The 17,212-nt window shown below is 39.3% G+C and overlaps 1 protein-coding gene and 1 pseudogene across 3 annotated transcripts in view; both read left to right on the top strand.

Moving 5' to 3' along the window:
- TMPRSS7 (transmembrane serine protease 7) overlaps positions 1–2,442 on the top strand; it is a 29,401-nt gene extending 26,959 nt beyond the window's left edge. For all 3 annotated transcript variants that reach the window (XM_064724629.1, XM_064724620.1, XM_064724637.1), the window contains one exon: positions 1,107–2,442. In XM_064724629.1, coding sequence (XP_064580699.1) covers positions 1,107–1,277 — 171 coding nt within the window. In that variant the 3' untranslated portion in view covers positions 1,278–2,442. The remainder of the gene's footprint in view (positions 1–1,106) is intronic.
- Positions 2,443–3,028: 586 nt separating this feature from the next.
- LOC135442171 (suppressor of tumorigenicity 14 protein-like) overlaps positions 3,029–17,212 on the top strand; it is a 29,623-nt pseudogene continuing 15,439 nt past the window's right edge.

The following is a 17,212-nucleotide window of genomic DNA, read 5'->3' as shown; positions in this document are numbered from 1 at the left end:
AAGGAAAAAAAGTCATCTAAATTCTTGACCTTTTTTGAGGCAATTCAATCTAGTCTTGCTTTAGAGGAGTGAGTGGCACCTTAGCACCTTGGAAGGGTCCCTTCCAACCTGCATAATCCAACAACCTGTAGAGTGAAGGCAAAATAGTTTTCTAGCTCTAACAAAATATTTGTCTAGCAAGAAGACACTTCTCTTGCAAAACATCTGAATTTTGCCAAATGCACCTTTTGCTTTTAGAAGTTGTTTCTTGCACCCAATATTTTGGTAAAGTTTACTTTGCCATTGAGTGTCTTTCCGACATGCTCTGTGTACGGCAGAGCCTTACAGGGAAGTATCAGTTTGGTCCAAGGAATTTTCCCCAAATGATGGCAAATGGTTTTATACCTGATGCTCTGCCAATGTATTTCTAAAAGAACATGCTGTAAAGGAAGAGTCCTAGTTGCTTTGTCCTGTATTACAGCATGATGAGATCCTGTAACAAATTTTGAAGTCTAGAACAGACTTAATTTTAACTGCTCTAATTACAAAGACATTATGGGCCTCTAAACATTATATGCTGACTGGTATCTACCAGAGGACAATCCTTAGGCTCTTTTTCCTTCTTTAAAAAAAAAAAAAAAAAAGAAAAAACCCAACACAAAACAATTAAGGAATTCCATCTGTTTCCATTTACCTTTAATTTGAACTAAAAAATACAATTATTAAATACTTTATTGTATTTACCTTATTTAAAAATATTTTTTAAAGCCTACTATTTTTGAGTTTTAATGTCTAACCTATGAAAGTGCGTATATGTTAAGTAGCAGATTTGGGGTTTATGGTTAAGTATAAGGTTAGGGGAAAAAAGTGAATTTTGAATGTAGTCCATGCAAAGTCATATCTTTATTAGTGTCTTTAAAGAATGAGAATTACCTTCTCTCTTGTGAAAGAGCAAACTTTGGTAAAACTGTGCAATGCCATCTACTTGAAATAAAACCCTATCAACTTTGAACTATCTGAATTTGAAAATATAATCACTGGAATTATGCAAAACATCTCCTATGGATTTTTCCTCAGTTTTCATAATTCATGTTGTAAACACATATAACTCGATACGTTATTTTTAGGGTGATTCTGGTGGACCACTGTCATGTCAAAGCAATGGAAATGGAAAATGGTTTTTGACTGGCATTGTGAGCTGGGGTTATGGATGTGGAAGACCAAATTTTCCAGGTGTCTACACAAGAGTGTCAAATTTTGCACCATGGATACATAAATATGTGCCTTCAGTCTTGTAGCTTGAAAACTATTTCCATGGAATAAAACATGTCCTGGATATCTTCATTAAAACCATATTTGGAGGAACTGTTCGCAGGTGGAATTTCTTTGCATGTCTCTTGCTGATTCTGGCTCACATATGGGGCTAATAAATACCAGGAATTTGAGCTCTGGTGAAAAAGGAGGAGGCTGTTCCTTGTGGTGCTTGTTCCTTCCACGCAGATGTCTGGAGACATGGTGGGAGGTGCAACAGTAAACTTTGTTTTCAAGGCACCAACTAAATGCAGGTGCATTCACCTGTGAGGAAGTTGAAGATACAATTGATTGTGTAAACAGAGAGCTTGAGGCTCACTCATAATTTCCTCTGAGATGTGTGCAGCTAATACAGAAGTAACAGTGAAGTAGCAGTGAACTGTTTGCACTCTGGCAAATACTACTTCCACTACCTCTTCCAGCAAGGACAGCTGATGAAAGAGAGAGGAGACACTCTAAAAAGTGAACTCAATCCTTTCAAATCCATAGGGCCCAAATTTTTGAAGATCACAAATTCTGCTGCTATAAGTGATTTGTCGCATGCTTACTCCTTCTGCTTTCATTTTAATTAACTGCATGATTTGGAGCTACTAACTTTTCTTTTGTGCTTTCATTTCTTTATTTTCAAGTTCATCCACCTAAGAATTTGAATTCTCAAGCTTCAGGCAACCTTATCAAGATGAATAAACATGGTGATGTGTGTTATTGCAATGATCTTGTCCTTGATGAAATAAAACCATTGTTTCTAAAAGGTCCTGGTATAATATTTATGTAAAAGTGGTTTGTTTCCTCTAGGCCTTTTTCTGGGTGTTTTTTTTGCCTTTTCCATGAAGGAAGGAAGGAAGGGGCAAAGCATCAGTCAGCAGGTTCTGTATGTGTAGCAGAGACAGGCTGTTGAAAAGCAGAGGACTTAAACAAAGCCATCCGTCTGCAGTTGTAGCTTGAATTTCTGAGCTGTGAGGATTGCCTTCGAATTAACCCCTTTTACAATCTCTGTATGAACTGTTCAGATTTGTTTTATTCCCTTTGTTCCCTTTGTATTATTTTTCTGGGGCTGAGATTTCTCCATTTCCTTTTGCTTTTATAGATTCTATTCTTTGTGCTCTCTCTCTCTCTCTTTCAACATGTATCAAATATGTTCTTTCCCTACACACATCCTTGATTTTCTTATTTTATAAGCAGAACATGCTGAGCTTGATGGTTTGCTGACTTAAAGCTGCTTTTCCTTTCAAACAGGAAATGTGAACATAAATTGGTTTGCAATTTATTTACCATATTTATTCTGTGGTAATGTCTTGAAGCTGGAAAACTAAGGTGACATGTGGAACTGAGCATGTCTCCTCTCTTACAGATATTTCTATGAATTCCCCAGGGTGTTTATTAGAAGTTGCCTCATTCATATTGCCCTGGGACCTTTTATCTGTAAATTGCATGTCTGCATGTCCTTTGCATTGTGTCGTCAATTATTTCCCTACTCCCATGTTTCAGAAAGAAGTGATCTATTTTCAAATTATGGGATCCATATCCTACTTAGCCTGTCAGGTAAACAGAGTTACAGTGATGGTAACTTTTCCTGCCCACCTTCTTTGATTGCAAATCAGCTGGCTCCCAATTGAAGCAGTACAGCAAAGGTGAAAAAAGAGAAGCTCGGGATGTGCAGTGGGGAGAGCAGCTATTATGTTTAAGAAACGGGGTTCATTTATGGGGTTGCTGCTAGCTTTGTCAAAAGGCATTTGTCATGGCATCATGCTGCAGGCTTTTCCCTCTAGCCAGATTTCTGTGTACAGCATTCCAGTACCAGGTGCTGAACAGGTCGCAGGGCAGGTAAGAGCCACCAGCTAAGCTTTGCAGTAGGAACACAGTAAAAAAATTATCTCTGTCTACTCCTGTGTCCACTGACCCCCATTCTTCATAAATTGCTCTTAACTAAAATGATAAAAATTCCCCTCCCCCCCTCCCCACACTTTCCCAGACTGAGATGCATGCAAAAAGGAAATAGCCCAGAGAGATAAGGGTTTCAGATGTGATGTAGCTGATAACATGAAAGATCTTATCTCAATTTGCAATATTTTTATCTCTTTAAAACTATGAGAGTAAATACACAAAAATATGTTACAATAGCTCTTCTTTTTTAACACTAATGCCATCCATGGTCTTTCTCTAGGAAAGTCTGCATGTTTGCTCCTGCCCATCTTACCAAGAAGGTTTGGTGGAAATGTGATATATTCAGCTGTGTTTTCCTGTTTTTCTTTAATGCATTTTAAATTTGCTATCTAGAAGAAAATGCACATCTCTATAAGAGAATTAAAAATGCAGAAATGCATTTAAGTTTATGATTTAAGCTTATAGTGTGACTTCTGTCCTGCCCTGTAGAATTTGTGAGAAATTAAGTTTGATTAATCCTTCCTGAGTCTATGGGTTGTTTTTTTGTCTGTTAATCTACTTTTAATTTTTGAAATAATAATTCAGCTCTTGCAAGATCTTATTTTATCCATTCAAATAAAGTTATCTTTCAACCTCTGAAAACAAATCCTTATATGTGTAATTTGGGGCAAAACACTATTTGAGCTCCTGGTAAGAAATGTAAATCCACTGAGCAGCAGGTTATTACAATCCTGGTAGTTTCTGAAAATCCTGAATGGTCAGTGCACAGGTGATTTCAAAGGATTGTGGTGGATTCACTGAAGTAATAACTTGTATGTGTGTGCTCAAGGATTCTTTATTTCAAAAAAATTGTGTGAGCAAAGAAATTACTAGCATAAAATCATAGCTTCCATTAAAAATTTAATTGCAATGTCTCTGGAGCTTTTATCTGATCTTAAAAGTGTAAAATTATACAGCAGGGATGGTAGCATCCAATTTCATAAAAACTATTGAAGGATTTCAAGATGTGGTTTTTGGTCTCAGTGTGTAGCTGTTTAATCTGTATATGTCAAAAATAGTCCTACTGTATAAAAATGCAACAAAACTAATTGTTAAACAAAAGAGCTTTTTGTCACCATGTTTAGCAGCAACTATTGGGCACAGAAGTTCAGCTGGCTATGAAACTGTGCCAGCCAAAATTGCAGACCAGTGAAAACCATGTCCAAAATTGTAATTAGACTGTATTTATAGTGAATTTCTTTTCCTTTCGCAGTGAAGGAGAATCTGGGCTTCAAGCTCACTTCTGGAATATATTCTGGGCACCACAAGATATGGTTACTTTTCTTGAAAAATTAACCCCAGTGGAACAAAAAGAAATCTGTAGTAAACAAGCAGTTCCCTTGTTCAGTTCTGGGGAGGAAGATTTTGGTCTTGTTACAATGGAGGTTTTTGGTATCAATGTACCTGTCATTTAATACCTATTCTGTCTATTTTTCTTTCTTCATTTCTTGTCTTTGCTTGTGTAGCTCATAATTATTATATTTCCGTTTCCGATTCCACAGAATATGATGTGATGATAAGATCAGGAAATTATGCTTCAATCCCAAGTGATGCCACTTTGAGGGGGAGTGGAAACCTGTGATAGAAAAATGGCATTTTTCACAGGGCTTATGAACTAAACTAGGTTATGGAATCTTCATGTCTTGTGTTTCAAATGAAGGCTGGATGGAAATACCTTACAGCTTTTATTCTGATGTTCTGACTAGAATGGCTGAAATTTAATAGCTCCCTCTATTGCAGTGAGCTGTGGCTCCGATTTTTGCCATTTCTAAAAAAATCCCCCAAAACAAAACAAGCAAGCAAACAAAAAAACACCCAACAAAACCTCTAAGAAATTGTACATAATTTGGCTTGTGACTAGGCAATTTTGGTTTTATATTGTTAGTGATCAATTAGGCAGATATTGTAGCAATTGCAGCTAAATCAGTTCCTGCTTATGATGGTGAGGCTCTGTACTCCCTTGGCCAGAGCTGGAGAAGGTGATGCAGTCTGATAGGAAAAGGGCAACAGAATTGTAAACGTAAGAGCAAAAATGGAATAGAGGAGTCAAGAAATATGAGTACGTGATTTTTTTTACCTTGTCAGAAATCTTAGCCAAGAACCTATCTTTCAGTCTAACAGTTTTTCCATACTGATCTACACTCTACTTTGTAGCAGTATCCTTTGACCTGTATTCCAAGCCAGGTAACAACAGGACTAACTCTGATGAATCCCAAAAAGTCTTTTTATCAATGGAGACTGTAAGTTCCTCCTAATTACGTGGTAGTTATCACTCTGCATGGTGTCACTCCAGAGAGCTGTGCATCATACCACTTGTCAGCATATGATTTCCTTCTTCCACTGCAGAACAAGATCATTACGAGGTAAGATACAGAGCAAAAATGCTTTACTGAGCTGTACAGAAGCTCTCTGAAACTGCGCTAGATGGATAAAATTTGAATTTGAGATTTGAAATACAACTTAATTAAAATCTTGGATAGCGTAATCAAAAGATCTCCTAATAAAGTTGAAAGGCACTGATAAGGGTTTCCAAGTCCAACACCCTTCTCCTCAGAGGACTACCTAAAACCAAACCATCTGATTAAGAGCATTGTCCAGATGTTCCTTAAACTTTAACAAGCTTGGTGCCATCACCCCTTCCCTGGGGAACCCATTACAAATTTCTGTGGGGTTTATTCTACACTATCACTAATTCTAATGGGTTCCTTTCCATAAAATTACATTTACAACTCAAAAACATACAATTTTAATATATTTTTAGAGTTAGAATTACAATTAGAATTTATTTTAGAGTATTATATTTTATTACTTTCAGAAAATGTATGTTTTATGGCAGTCCAGTCACAGCTGAATTCCTCCTCATAATAGGGGTTTGGAAGGCTACATCCTCAGAGTCACTGTAGTGTATTTGCATAAGTGGGTTCAGATGATATTTAAATTTGAGAGGCAACACTTCTACTTTTCAGAGTTAAATTTCATGTATGAGCACAAGGAATCTGTCTTCCTCAACCAAATGAATAAACAAATTGTAGGATCTGAGGATGGATGGTTTCGAGAGGAGAACTTAAATTCTTGGAACTTTCAGGAAGAGGTTAGCTAGACATGAAGATTCAGCTAGGAATCTGAAATGCACTTGTTTAGGAGTGGTTTAACTCAATTGAGTAGTCCTCTTCAGCTCTATTAATGTACTAAAATTAACTGCTCTCTATGCTACAAGACATAACAGATTGCCATTGTTGGCATGGAATGGACAGAAGGTTTTTGTAAGGAATTACTCTCAAACTTCAAAGGAGAATCCCGTTCCTGATGTAGGCCTGCATTTGTTCTGCTACTTATTATGGATTATTGCTGCTACTGTTACTCCATTGTGTATTATTAACACTGGCTTAGCTTTTTAGGAGCCACAAATGTAGAGCTGGCCATGAGATGAAAACACCTGGAAGACAGCAAGACCAACACAGGTGTCTGATATAAGACATTCAGAGAACATTGATGCAGTAAGCTGTAAGATAAAATTCAAGAATGTGCATTGATGTCTGTCTGTTAAAGAACCAAAACAGAATTTGGTGACTGAAATGATGTTAAAAGCCCGAGGGTACTTCAGAAAAATTTACTTTTTTGGTTGCTTTTACTGCCACCCTAAAAAATGCATTGTTTTGCATATGTCTATTAGTTTTGCTCTTGGATCAAAAGCAGCCTAGTGACATACTTATTACACATGCAGTAGAACTAATAATAACAGGATGTCCATCCGTGACAGCCAGTAACTATGATAGCCATTATTCCCCAATGTTGAGGTCCAGGGTCACACATGGTGACTGAACTGATTCTCTCCAGTTTCTGTAAACTGCAGTAATAAATCTGCTCAGTGACAAATCCTAAAGCATGCTAAAGCTGAGACGGGGAGGTGTGCTGTGAGAGTAAGAATCTCACGTGGACAACTCTTCTCATAGCTTGCCTTGCTTTCCTGATGATACTGCGACAGAAGGTACAGATAGTAGATAAACCAGGCTGTTGACTGGGTTGATGAAGAGGCTGAAATATTTCCATATGGCAACGTGGAGGTACTTAAATTGTTATTTTATAAATGTTTTGTCAGCTATTATGATAGAAAGGATTTAATATTGTCTGCAGGAGAGGCAAAGCAGAGATTCATTCACTAGCGCCTCACTTCAAACGCATGAAAGGAATAGCCTGCTAAAGCAGAAGACAAGTGCTTTCAATTTAAGGTTAAAAAATTTTATTTTAATGCTGCCAATCTGGGCCTCAGTTACATCAAAGAACTTGATGCAGGACTGTGATGGAAATAATCTGTTACTGTGAGGTCTAATCTTATTTACTTTCATTTGCTGCGCATAGAAAAAGAGAAACCTGTTAGAAATTTTTAATGTATAGATTCACTCACAAAATATTCTGAGTTGGAAGTGACCCACAATGATCATAGAGTTATAAATAAATGAAAAAAGTCCAAAATATGATGCAGGTTGCAAAATGGAATAAGCATAAGAGTGAATTACAGATGCAAGAAATAGCACCTCACATTACAAGTAAAAGAACAGCAGGAAGTAATAGTTGCTGAGCATAGGACTTCACATTTTGTGTGATAGTTTTGTGACACAAAACCAGGCTGAACATGGATAGATTGAAAATGCTTTGGGTTCATTTGTTGCACAGATTCTGCTTAACACTGCTACACGGGCACTTGTTGCCTTTTCATTCCTAACCTCTGCTTCTCAGTGCCACTATCACCACTGAAGTAACATAATCTGGCATTGCCTTTCTGATGCTTCTATAGGCACAGAAACTCCAGGACACTTGTTAAGCAATAAAATGGTGACGTACACGCAGAGTGTCATCAATGCTGGGGTGCCCAAGCATCCTATATACTATCAGCTGGATGGAAGAACAAAAGGGAAGTGGTAGCCAGGGGAATATTCTAGAACACAGATGACCAGATCAGTGTTACTTCTGCCCAGTTTCCCAGCAAAGACAACAGGAATATGGGAAATGTTTTGTGTTTTGGGATTATTTTTTTAATGCCTTTTTTTTTTTTTTTTAACCTTCCAGATGGTGTGGGCCTGGGGCCTGGACTCCTTTGGTTGTGTGTTTAACTTCATCAAGTAATGTGATGTTGCTTACCTTCTCACTGGACCAATGAGGAGAAAGCAACATATTAAAAGCTCACTTTCAAGCTGTTCCTAAAATCAGTAAGTAATTAATAGAAACAAGCATCTGATGAAAGCACACATTACTGATTTTGCCTCTAAAAAAGTTGATATTGCCTTGACCATATCTGGGAGAGGGAATGTTGGCATATAAAGTAGACAATTATCATTGAGATCCGCTTTACAAAAGACTGAGAATTGAACAAAGAGAGAACATCCTTTGGTCTGGGAGACTTTGTCTTCCTGATAACTACTCAAGCCTTACTTGCCAGTCATTGCATGGGTAACACCGAGCAGCAGCAGGGAAGCAGACAGACAGACAGCTACAGGCACTATCTGGGCAAAGCTAGATAGCCCCAGTGACAGAGCAGCTACTTTTGTCAGTTTTGGCAATGTATCCACAGATCATAGAATGTGTGTTTAAAGAAAATGGAAAAGAGCAAACACTTCTAGTTTCTCTTTGTTCTTTTTCTGAATGCATTGTTCAGTGTAGTTAACTGAATAAGAAAAATGTGTTCCAAACCTAAGATCTATATTCCAAATCTATGAGGTACTGTGGATTTTACATGAGTCCTGTGGGGTGAAATATTTTAAGTAATGCCGAACTGTAGTACTAATTTTAGAAGAGATGAAGGGGCTCCACAGGATCAAGTTTAGCCACAGTTGTTTGGTAAGGTATAAGTGAAAGAATTTTGACAATGAAGCAAGTGACTTTCCTTTTAATGTGTGGAATAAGTCACTGAGGACAAACTCCTCCAAAACTGCCACATTTCAGCTTATGTCTCTCTGTACACTGCTTATCCAAATACTTATCCCATGCACATTACTAACTAAAATGGCTTTATTGTTCTGAGGATGGGCATTTCAAATTACATTTAGCCCAGGTTTTGCTCCAATATTTTTTTAATTTCAAAATTATCTTATTTTCTGTTATGTTCATATTTGCATTTACAATATTACCTAAAGGGAACCAGAAGCACTAAGGACTGGATATCTAATAGAGTCCTTGGTAGAAAATAAAACCTCAATATGGCATTTTCAAACTGAGAACTGATACACAAACTTCCTTGTTTACATGAAATTAATCAGTTATACTTTCACTGGGCTAATTGCTTTTTAATTTTGAAAATACCTACAGAAAAGTCAGAAGTAGATTGGAAGGGGGAGGTGTGTTGCATCCACATCTGGCTGCTTCTTTCACTTACCATCAAAGAATGCATTTTTAAAAAAGAAAAACTTCAGTCAGAGGCTTTTTTGTACTTACCCTTAGTTGTAATTTGATCCAAAAAAAGAGAAATTCAGTTTTATGTGGAGGTGGAAGTTAAGTGATTTTCAGTTAATACTGAAAAATTCAGTTTCAGTGATTCAGTTAATAGGAAAAATGTGAGTTAAATACTGCCACAATGCATTCCTCAAACTCTGTATGTAGAGAAGACTCTGCACTTTTATACAGCTGAGATAAGTGTGCTCCTTGATGATGCATTTCTCTCCTAGTATGTGGTGGTCAATATATTTCCTGGAATGGGACACTGACTTCTTATTATCCAAGTTACTACCCACCAAATATTGACTGCACCTGGATCATCAAGGTAAGTGCTGGGAACTTTTCTGAGTATTGATGACTTTTCTTTATTTTATGTAGACACAAAATTGGGAGAAATGGCTTTTGATGTAGATGAAACAGAGAAAACCTAGTGAAACCACTGAACCTGACTTCTTCTCAGGCATGCATTTCTTTCCTGTCCCATGTACAGGCACCAGCTATGGGATGGAAATATTGCCAACTTCCAGAAGTTTGAGAATTTGACTGCAACAAATTAATGTGTAAGATGACAAATCCCAGCAGCCACAGAAAATTAATAATAATCAGATCTTTTCTTCTATGTCAAAAAGAAAAAATGGTCGTGTAAATCATGCCTCACATGATAGATACCACAGTGTATTTCTCTGAATTCTGAATTCTGCAGAGCCAGGACATTCTCTGGTTCAGAAATTCACCTCTGAATTTCAAGCAAGTCCTTTGGCAAGACTTAAAATCTGCTCATGATTTCTACGAACTGCCTAATTGTTGCAGAGTTTTGTTCAGACATGGCTTATAGGAAGAGGCCATGATTACATACAGCTGGTAAAAAGTAAAAGGCAGCTGTAAGCAGCAGGTTCTCAGGCTTTTTCCTTAACAACTATAAGCACCATGTCCTTGAGTAAGTGACGAGAAAAACATGGTGGAAAACATGGAGGCCTTGAGAATGGTCAATAACAAGTCAACAACAGGATGAGAAAAACAAGTATTAGCCTCAACAAGAAACCACAGGTATTAGCAACAAAGGAGTGGTTGGCATGTAATCTGTAACCAATGATGAGCTCAGGTTTTGCAATATGTATGAGATTAATTAACACTACTATAAAAGTGTGTAAGCTGGATCAATAAATCGGAGTTAGATGCTAATCAGTCGGATGGCCGTCTCCCTTCACTTTCCTCAAATGGTGACCCCAATGTGATACGGCAACACACCACAGAGGAGTGAAGACACGGGTCGGGTCCTGAAGCAGCCAGGACAGCAGAAAAGCGCAGAGAAAAAAAAAATGGATAAAAAAGAAGCTGAGATGCGCCGTGCTCTGGGTGTCATATAGACGAGCCTGGCCGATATTGCTGCTGGACCATGAAGAGCTGCAATCAGCGCTGACGATTTAGGTATGAAAAGGCAAGCAGCATATGATTTATTTACTGCTTTTTTACAAAAAAAGCAGGTTAAGGGGATAGATTTGCAAAAGGATTTACCAGGGCTTTTGACTTATGGCTATGCTAGGGGAGTTTTTATTAACCCCCATATGGTTCACGAGTTAACGGAGTGGCGTAAATTCGGTGATTTATTAAGGGAGGCTACTTTAGAGGATGATAAAACTGCCAAGAAGTTAGGTAAATTATGGAGGGTCGTTCACAATGAATTACTGCAGTTTCAGGCAGAGAAAAAGGCTGCCCAGCAGGCAACAGCTGCTCATGGGTGTAATAAAGATTACGATCAGGACAGGGGAACATCATTAGCTCCTGCAATGAGGACGGTTTTATTACCTGCTTCGCCGCCCTCCTCTGCTTCAGCAAGCCAGGCTAAACAGTGCGCTTCTGCGGCTTCCGCACCCCCTGAACAACAGAAGCTGTGGCCAAGACCACCTGATATTCTCCTGAAAATCAATGAGCCGATCCCTGGAGCGGAAAATGACCTAGCAGGGGCTATTGCAAGGGAGCGGAGGTTGGCATGGGCTGCGCTTGCCAGAGAAGCTATGGAAAAGGGGGATGAGGAAGTTATCAGCGCTGCTACTGAGCTGGCTTGTCCTGTTGTATTCAATCCGCAGGAGGGAGGGGGCATGCAGACTACTATTACAGCCCTTGATTGGAAATTGCTGTCTCAGCTGAGGTCTACTGTTAGTCAATTTGGAGTGAAAAGTGAGCCAGCCAAAAAGATGTTAGACTATATTTTTGATAAGTGCCAGGAAGCTATGAGGTTGGTCAGGCTTGCTATAGAGAGGGTAAAAGAGCCAGGAGGGATACCCGTGTTTATGGGAATTAAGCAAGGGCCAGAAGAGTCATTCAGGTCATTTATTGATAAGGATGCTGCCGCAATTGAAAGGGCTGGAGTACCAGAATATCTTAATGGGGCATTACTCAAGGAGTGTGCTCTTCAAAATTGTAATTCTACTACTAGGAGCGTGTTTAATACTCTGGGTGCCAAATGGACTATAGAGGAGGCATTAGAGAAGATAGCTTTAATGCCAACAGGAGCACAAGCCTTCGTAGTAGATGCAATCAAACAATTAGGGCTAAGCTTATAAGAACTGGCAAAGACCTCTCAGAATCAGGTGTTAGCTGCTCTTGCACCACTTCAAACGTCAGCAGCACTGCCTCCAACGCCTAGCTGGTGCCAGAACCACAGTGACCATGCACCAACACAAGTTGTCGTTGCAGCATCAGCACCCTCTACTGTCTCCAACCCGCCAGCACAGGGAGCCTTGGCTTGGAGCTGGCAGCTGCCATAGGAGTTATGCTGATGATCCCGCACCCACGAAAAATCCCGACAGGGATTCACGGACCTATTGTTACACAGGGTCAAGCTGAGTGCTTTGCTTTTCGGAAGATCATCTGCGTTTTTGTTGGGATTATTTGTTTTGCCTGGCGTCTTTGGTGTGGACTATATGGTTATGGTGCATACCCCTTTCCCACCACTCCAAATTAACAAAGGACTGAGAATTGCTCAGCTGGTGCTACTTGAGCCAAATGACTAAGGAATTACAGACTATGAAAGGACAAGAGAGGGGGAAAAATGGTTTTGAATCCACCAGAGGATTTACCTTACTGACTTTGAACATTTCTGAGAGACCCAAGAAAAGGGTGGAAGTGGAATTTCAAGGACAGAAAGGATAATTTTCAGGCTTGCTCAATACTGGAGCAAATTCCAGCATTATTAGCCCTAGCCATCCGCCTGCTCTCCGGGTTCGCATGAATGAAAAACAGCTAACAGCTTTCTTTTTCAGTAGTCCAAGTACCACCTACCGTGCAATGCCTGATAAGGCAGGACATTATGGCTCAGTTGGGGGTGGTTTTAACCCTTTGGGGTAAAAGCCATTGCTTGGACAGTGGCTGGAGAACCTTATAGGGATACTAGATGTTCTTTTAATGCTTTTGCTTATTTTACCTTGTATTTTTACTTGTATTCAAGATATGGTCAGTAGAATGATAGAAAAAACCTGGCAGACTAACCTCCTTGAGCAAAAAAAGAAAAACGGGGAATATGTTGCAGAGTTTTGTTCAGACATGGCTTATAGGAAGAGGCCATGATTACATACAGCTGGTTAAAAAGTAAAAGGCAGCTGTAAGCAACAGGTTCTCAGGCTTTTTCCTTAACAACTATAAGCACCATGTCCTTGAGTAAGTGATGAGAAAAACATGGTGGAAAACATGGAGGCCCTGAGAATGGTCAATAACAAGTCAACAACAGGATGAGAAAAACAAGTATTAGCCTCAACAAGAAACCACAGGTATTAGCAACAAAAGAGGGGTTGGCATGTAATCTGTAACCAATGATGAGCTCAGGTTTTGCAATAGGTATGAGATATAAAAGTGTGTAAGCTGGATCAATAAATTGGAGTTCAATGCTCATCAATCGGATGGTCGTCTCCCTTCACTTTCCTCACCTAATGTGTCGGTATGTTGCTCCATTCAGCATTTACCTATTTTTTCAGTTTCCCTGGTAAAAAAGACTTTTCATGTATATAACTTGATACATCTCTACCTTTTACAGTATTATTAGCAGCTTATAGCACAAAACTCTCACCTCTGTGCCAAACAGGAACACATGGCATTACAAACCTAGCATGAACCTCAGATATAGTGCTTTATGCTGGCTGCAGAAAGGCTTACACTCCTTCATCAGGCACAGTCTAGCCAAAGTTGGGATCCCTGCTATTTAAACATCTATAGATGTTTAAATTAGCAAAGTTTTTTGGTTCTTCAGAGGCACTAATTTCAATAATACAAAAGCAGTACTTTCAATCCAGGAATAGGTAGAACAACTTGGAAGCAAAGGCTGTTTTCATTTTGTGAATGCATGTCAGGGTTTTAATATTTTGATTTTTAGGCATCATTGCCTGGCTACAAACACTCAATAAAAATTCTTATAATACAAATTCAAGAGAAGTCTCCAGGGTCCAGTAAATGTGATAAAGACTGGTTAGAAATTGGTGGCATTAGGTGAGTAAATACATTATTTTTTGACATTGATTTGCACTTTGAAATTCTGCATATTTAAGCATCCTGGCTTTTTTCTTACAGGTATTTACTTTTTCTTTTGTTCCCCTTAGAGCAATAATGTAGAAAACTACAAGATCTTATGCAGCTGCAGCTGAACTGTAAATTCCTGGCTGTGGTCTTGATGCGGGTGAGGAGTTTATGTAATCAGAAGTTTAATTTTCTTTATCACTTGCTCTTCAGTGATTGCAATTTTTACACAAACACTAAAAATAACACTATTCAGAGAAATTTGTCTCTTGGAAGGGGCAAATTGAAACAAGCAACAGCTGTTGGATTTGGCTGAATGATTTAATCCTTTCCTGGATGTGGAACTTTTGGATTTGCAAACCTAAATGGGCAATATGAAATCAAGCATGCCTGAAGCAGCCTGTGTTTACAAGGTAGACCCTGATATTGATCATCTTGCTATATTTTGTTTCAAAGTCTGCTAATCCCAAAAAAAGTTGCAGAGTGGGAGAAATTCATAAACAGGCTTTCTAAAACTTTTGTGGGGCAGTTTTTAACACCAAAATACAACTGATCCTTATTGCATTATCTTAAAGCTTTTTTGACATCACTACCACTCAGTAAAAGGAGACATAGCTGGATGGTAGTGGTCAGTTTGGTTAGAAATTAATATTTCTCACTTTTACCTTGCTAGATACTGTAAAACTCTTTCAGAAAACAACAGAAACAGAGAATATGGTTATTCTGTTGCAATCAAATTCCATTCTGATGAGCTGGTCACCCACAGAACATTTTACATTGAATACAAAGCTTTCAGTCCCACAGAACGTAAGTTAATAAGCATACAATTTAATTTTTAAGGAGAAACCTTTCAGAAACCCTGCTTGACAGATCAGTTGCATACAACTCAACCTGCCTATTTTCTTAACCTTATTGCAGGAGACAAATGTGTAAAATGTTATGTCTTTGGTTGACTGAATAGAGCTACAAATTTAGATATAAGATGCGTTTATAAGCTAGTACTTATTTTCTAACTTTTATCAACTATTCTGTAAACTGGGGAGTAAAATTTCTCAGTTTCTGTAGATATACTATATGGCACTTCACTGACACTTTAAAATAGCCAAGATGCAATATGAAAATAGAATGGCAGAGGGCCTCTAAGCATGACTCTTCTCCCAGCCAAAGTTAACCATGAATACCGAATCTTTTCTTGTCTTGGTTTCGACAGAGAGGTGTCTGCTAAGGAATGCAGGAGCCTCCCCTGAAATGGAAAGCAAAAACCCCCTCCCTCCAAATTGCTATAAATTTTAAATTAAGAGGCTCTCAGGCAAAAATATGGGAGCAGGGATAACAGTTCTTTATTAGGGAAGAAAATAAAAAGATAAAATAAACAATGCAGAAAATCAAAACAACGCTGACAGACTCAGAGCACAACCTGACACCCTGTTGGTCAGGGTGTTGGTAGCAGTCCAATTGGAGATGTGGCTGCACTCCTCCTGGAGTGTGAGGCGTGGTTCTGCCGGAGCAGGGATCTTGTAAAAAGGGTGTAGTCTTCCTCTGAAGCTCAAGTGGAAGAGCCAGCTGTTTCTCTGGGAAATCCAGTGGAGAAGCCATGCTGGTGTTCCAGAAACTCAAGATGATATCCAGGTAGAAATGCTTGGTTCCTCCCTCTGGGCGGACCATCTCACAATAGGATGCTATAGTTCTTATCAGTCATGCAATGATGCTCAATAGGCTTATTATCGGCAGATATCTCACCTGAGAGAGGATTGGTTGTGGAAGAGATAAGGAAAACTGCCCACTTAACAGAAGACAACTGCCATACAGATGGCAAATAGAATACAATTTGCTTGGCAATCCAGAACATGATCCACCCTTATTCTATTTTCCATCTGCATTGCAAAGAAACCTTACACACAGTTCTCACCTATGACTAGATTTCCCTGTGGTACACAACGGCTTTCTCCATCTTTCTGCATTACCCACCAAGTGTAACCTTGAGCAAAAACAAGGTCCTTGAGCAAAAACAATTCCACGGATGGGTTTGTCTTTGCCTGAGGTGGAATTAATCCAAACAATCTTTCCCAAAATATCTTTCATATGTACCACAGGGACTTTATCTCCATCCATTGTGTGCAAGGGTTAAGACTGGGCAAGACCAGCTTGATTGATGGACCCTTGAGTGTCAACCATCCAGATGGCTTTTGTTAAGTTCATTTCCCAATTTATAAAAGTTCCCCCGCCAAGTGCTTTCAGGGTAGTCTTAAGTAGTTCATTGCACTGTTCAACTTTCCCAGCAGCTGGTGCATGATAAGGAATATGATATATCCATTCAATACCATGTTCTGTGGCCCAGATGTTGATAAGGCAATTCTTGAAATGGGTCTCGTTGTCTGACACAATTCTTTCAGGGGTTCCATGTGTCCACAGGACTTGCTTTTCCAGGCCCAGGATGGTGTTCCAGGCAGTAGCGTGGGACACAGGGTAGGTTTCCAACCATCCTGTGATGGCTTCTACCATTGTGAGCACCTAGTGCTTGCCTTGGTATGTCTGGGGCGGTGTGATGTAGTCAATCTGCCAGGCCTCCCCATACTTGTACTTGGACCACCGCCCACCATACCACAGGGGCTTCACTCGCTTGGCCTGCTTGATGGCAGCACATGTCTCACACTCATTTCAACCTGTGAAATACCGTCCATGGTTAGATCCACCCCTCGGTCTCGTGCTCACTTATACGTGGTATCTCTACCCTGATGGCCTGAGGCATCATGGACCCATTGAGCTAAGGGGGTACAACTCCCCCGTATGTTGCCAATCTAAGTCTGTCTTCGACACCTCTATTTTTGCTACCTGATCTACCTGCTCATTGTTTCAATGTTCCTCATTAGCCCGACTCTTGGGGACACAGGCATCTACATGAGGGACTTTCACAGGTAGCTTCCCATTGTAGTGAAGGGAGACGACCATCCGATTGATGAGCATCGACTCCAGTTTATTGATCAAATCAGACACCTTTTATAACAGTGTTAATTCACTTCATGCATATTGCAAAATATGAGCTCCCGATAGGCTGTAGAGAAAA

The sequence above is a fragment of the Zonotrichia leucophrys genome, chromosome 1, assembly GCF_028769735.1.
Source record: "Zonotrichia leucophrys gambelii isolate GWCS_2022_RI chromosome 1, RI_Zleu_2.0, whole genome shotgun sequence".
In the NCBI taxonomy this organism is placed as follows: domain Eukaryota; kingdom Metazoa; phylum Chordata; class Aves; order Passeriformes; family Passerellidae; genus Zonotrichia; species Zonotrichia leucophrys.
The sequence above is the reverse complement of the archived record's forward strand: the minus strand, read 5'-3'. Positions and strand labels throughout refer to the sequence as shown.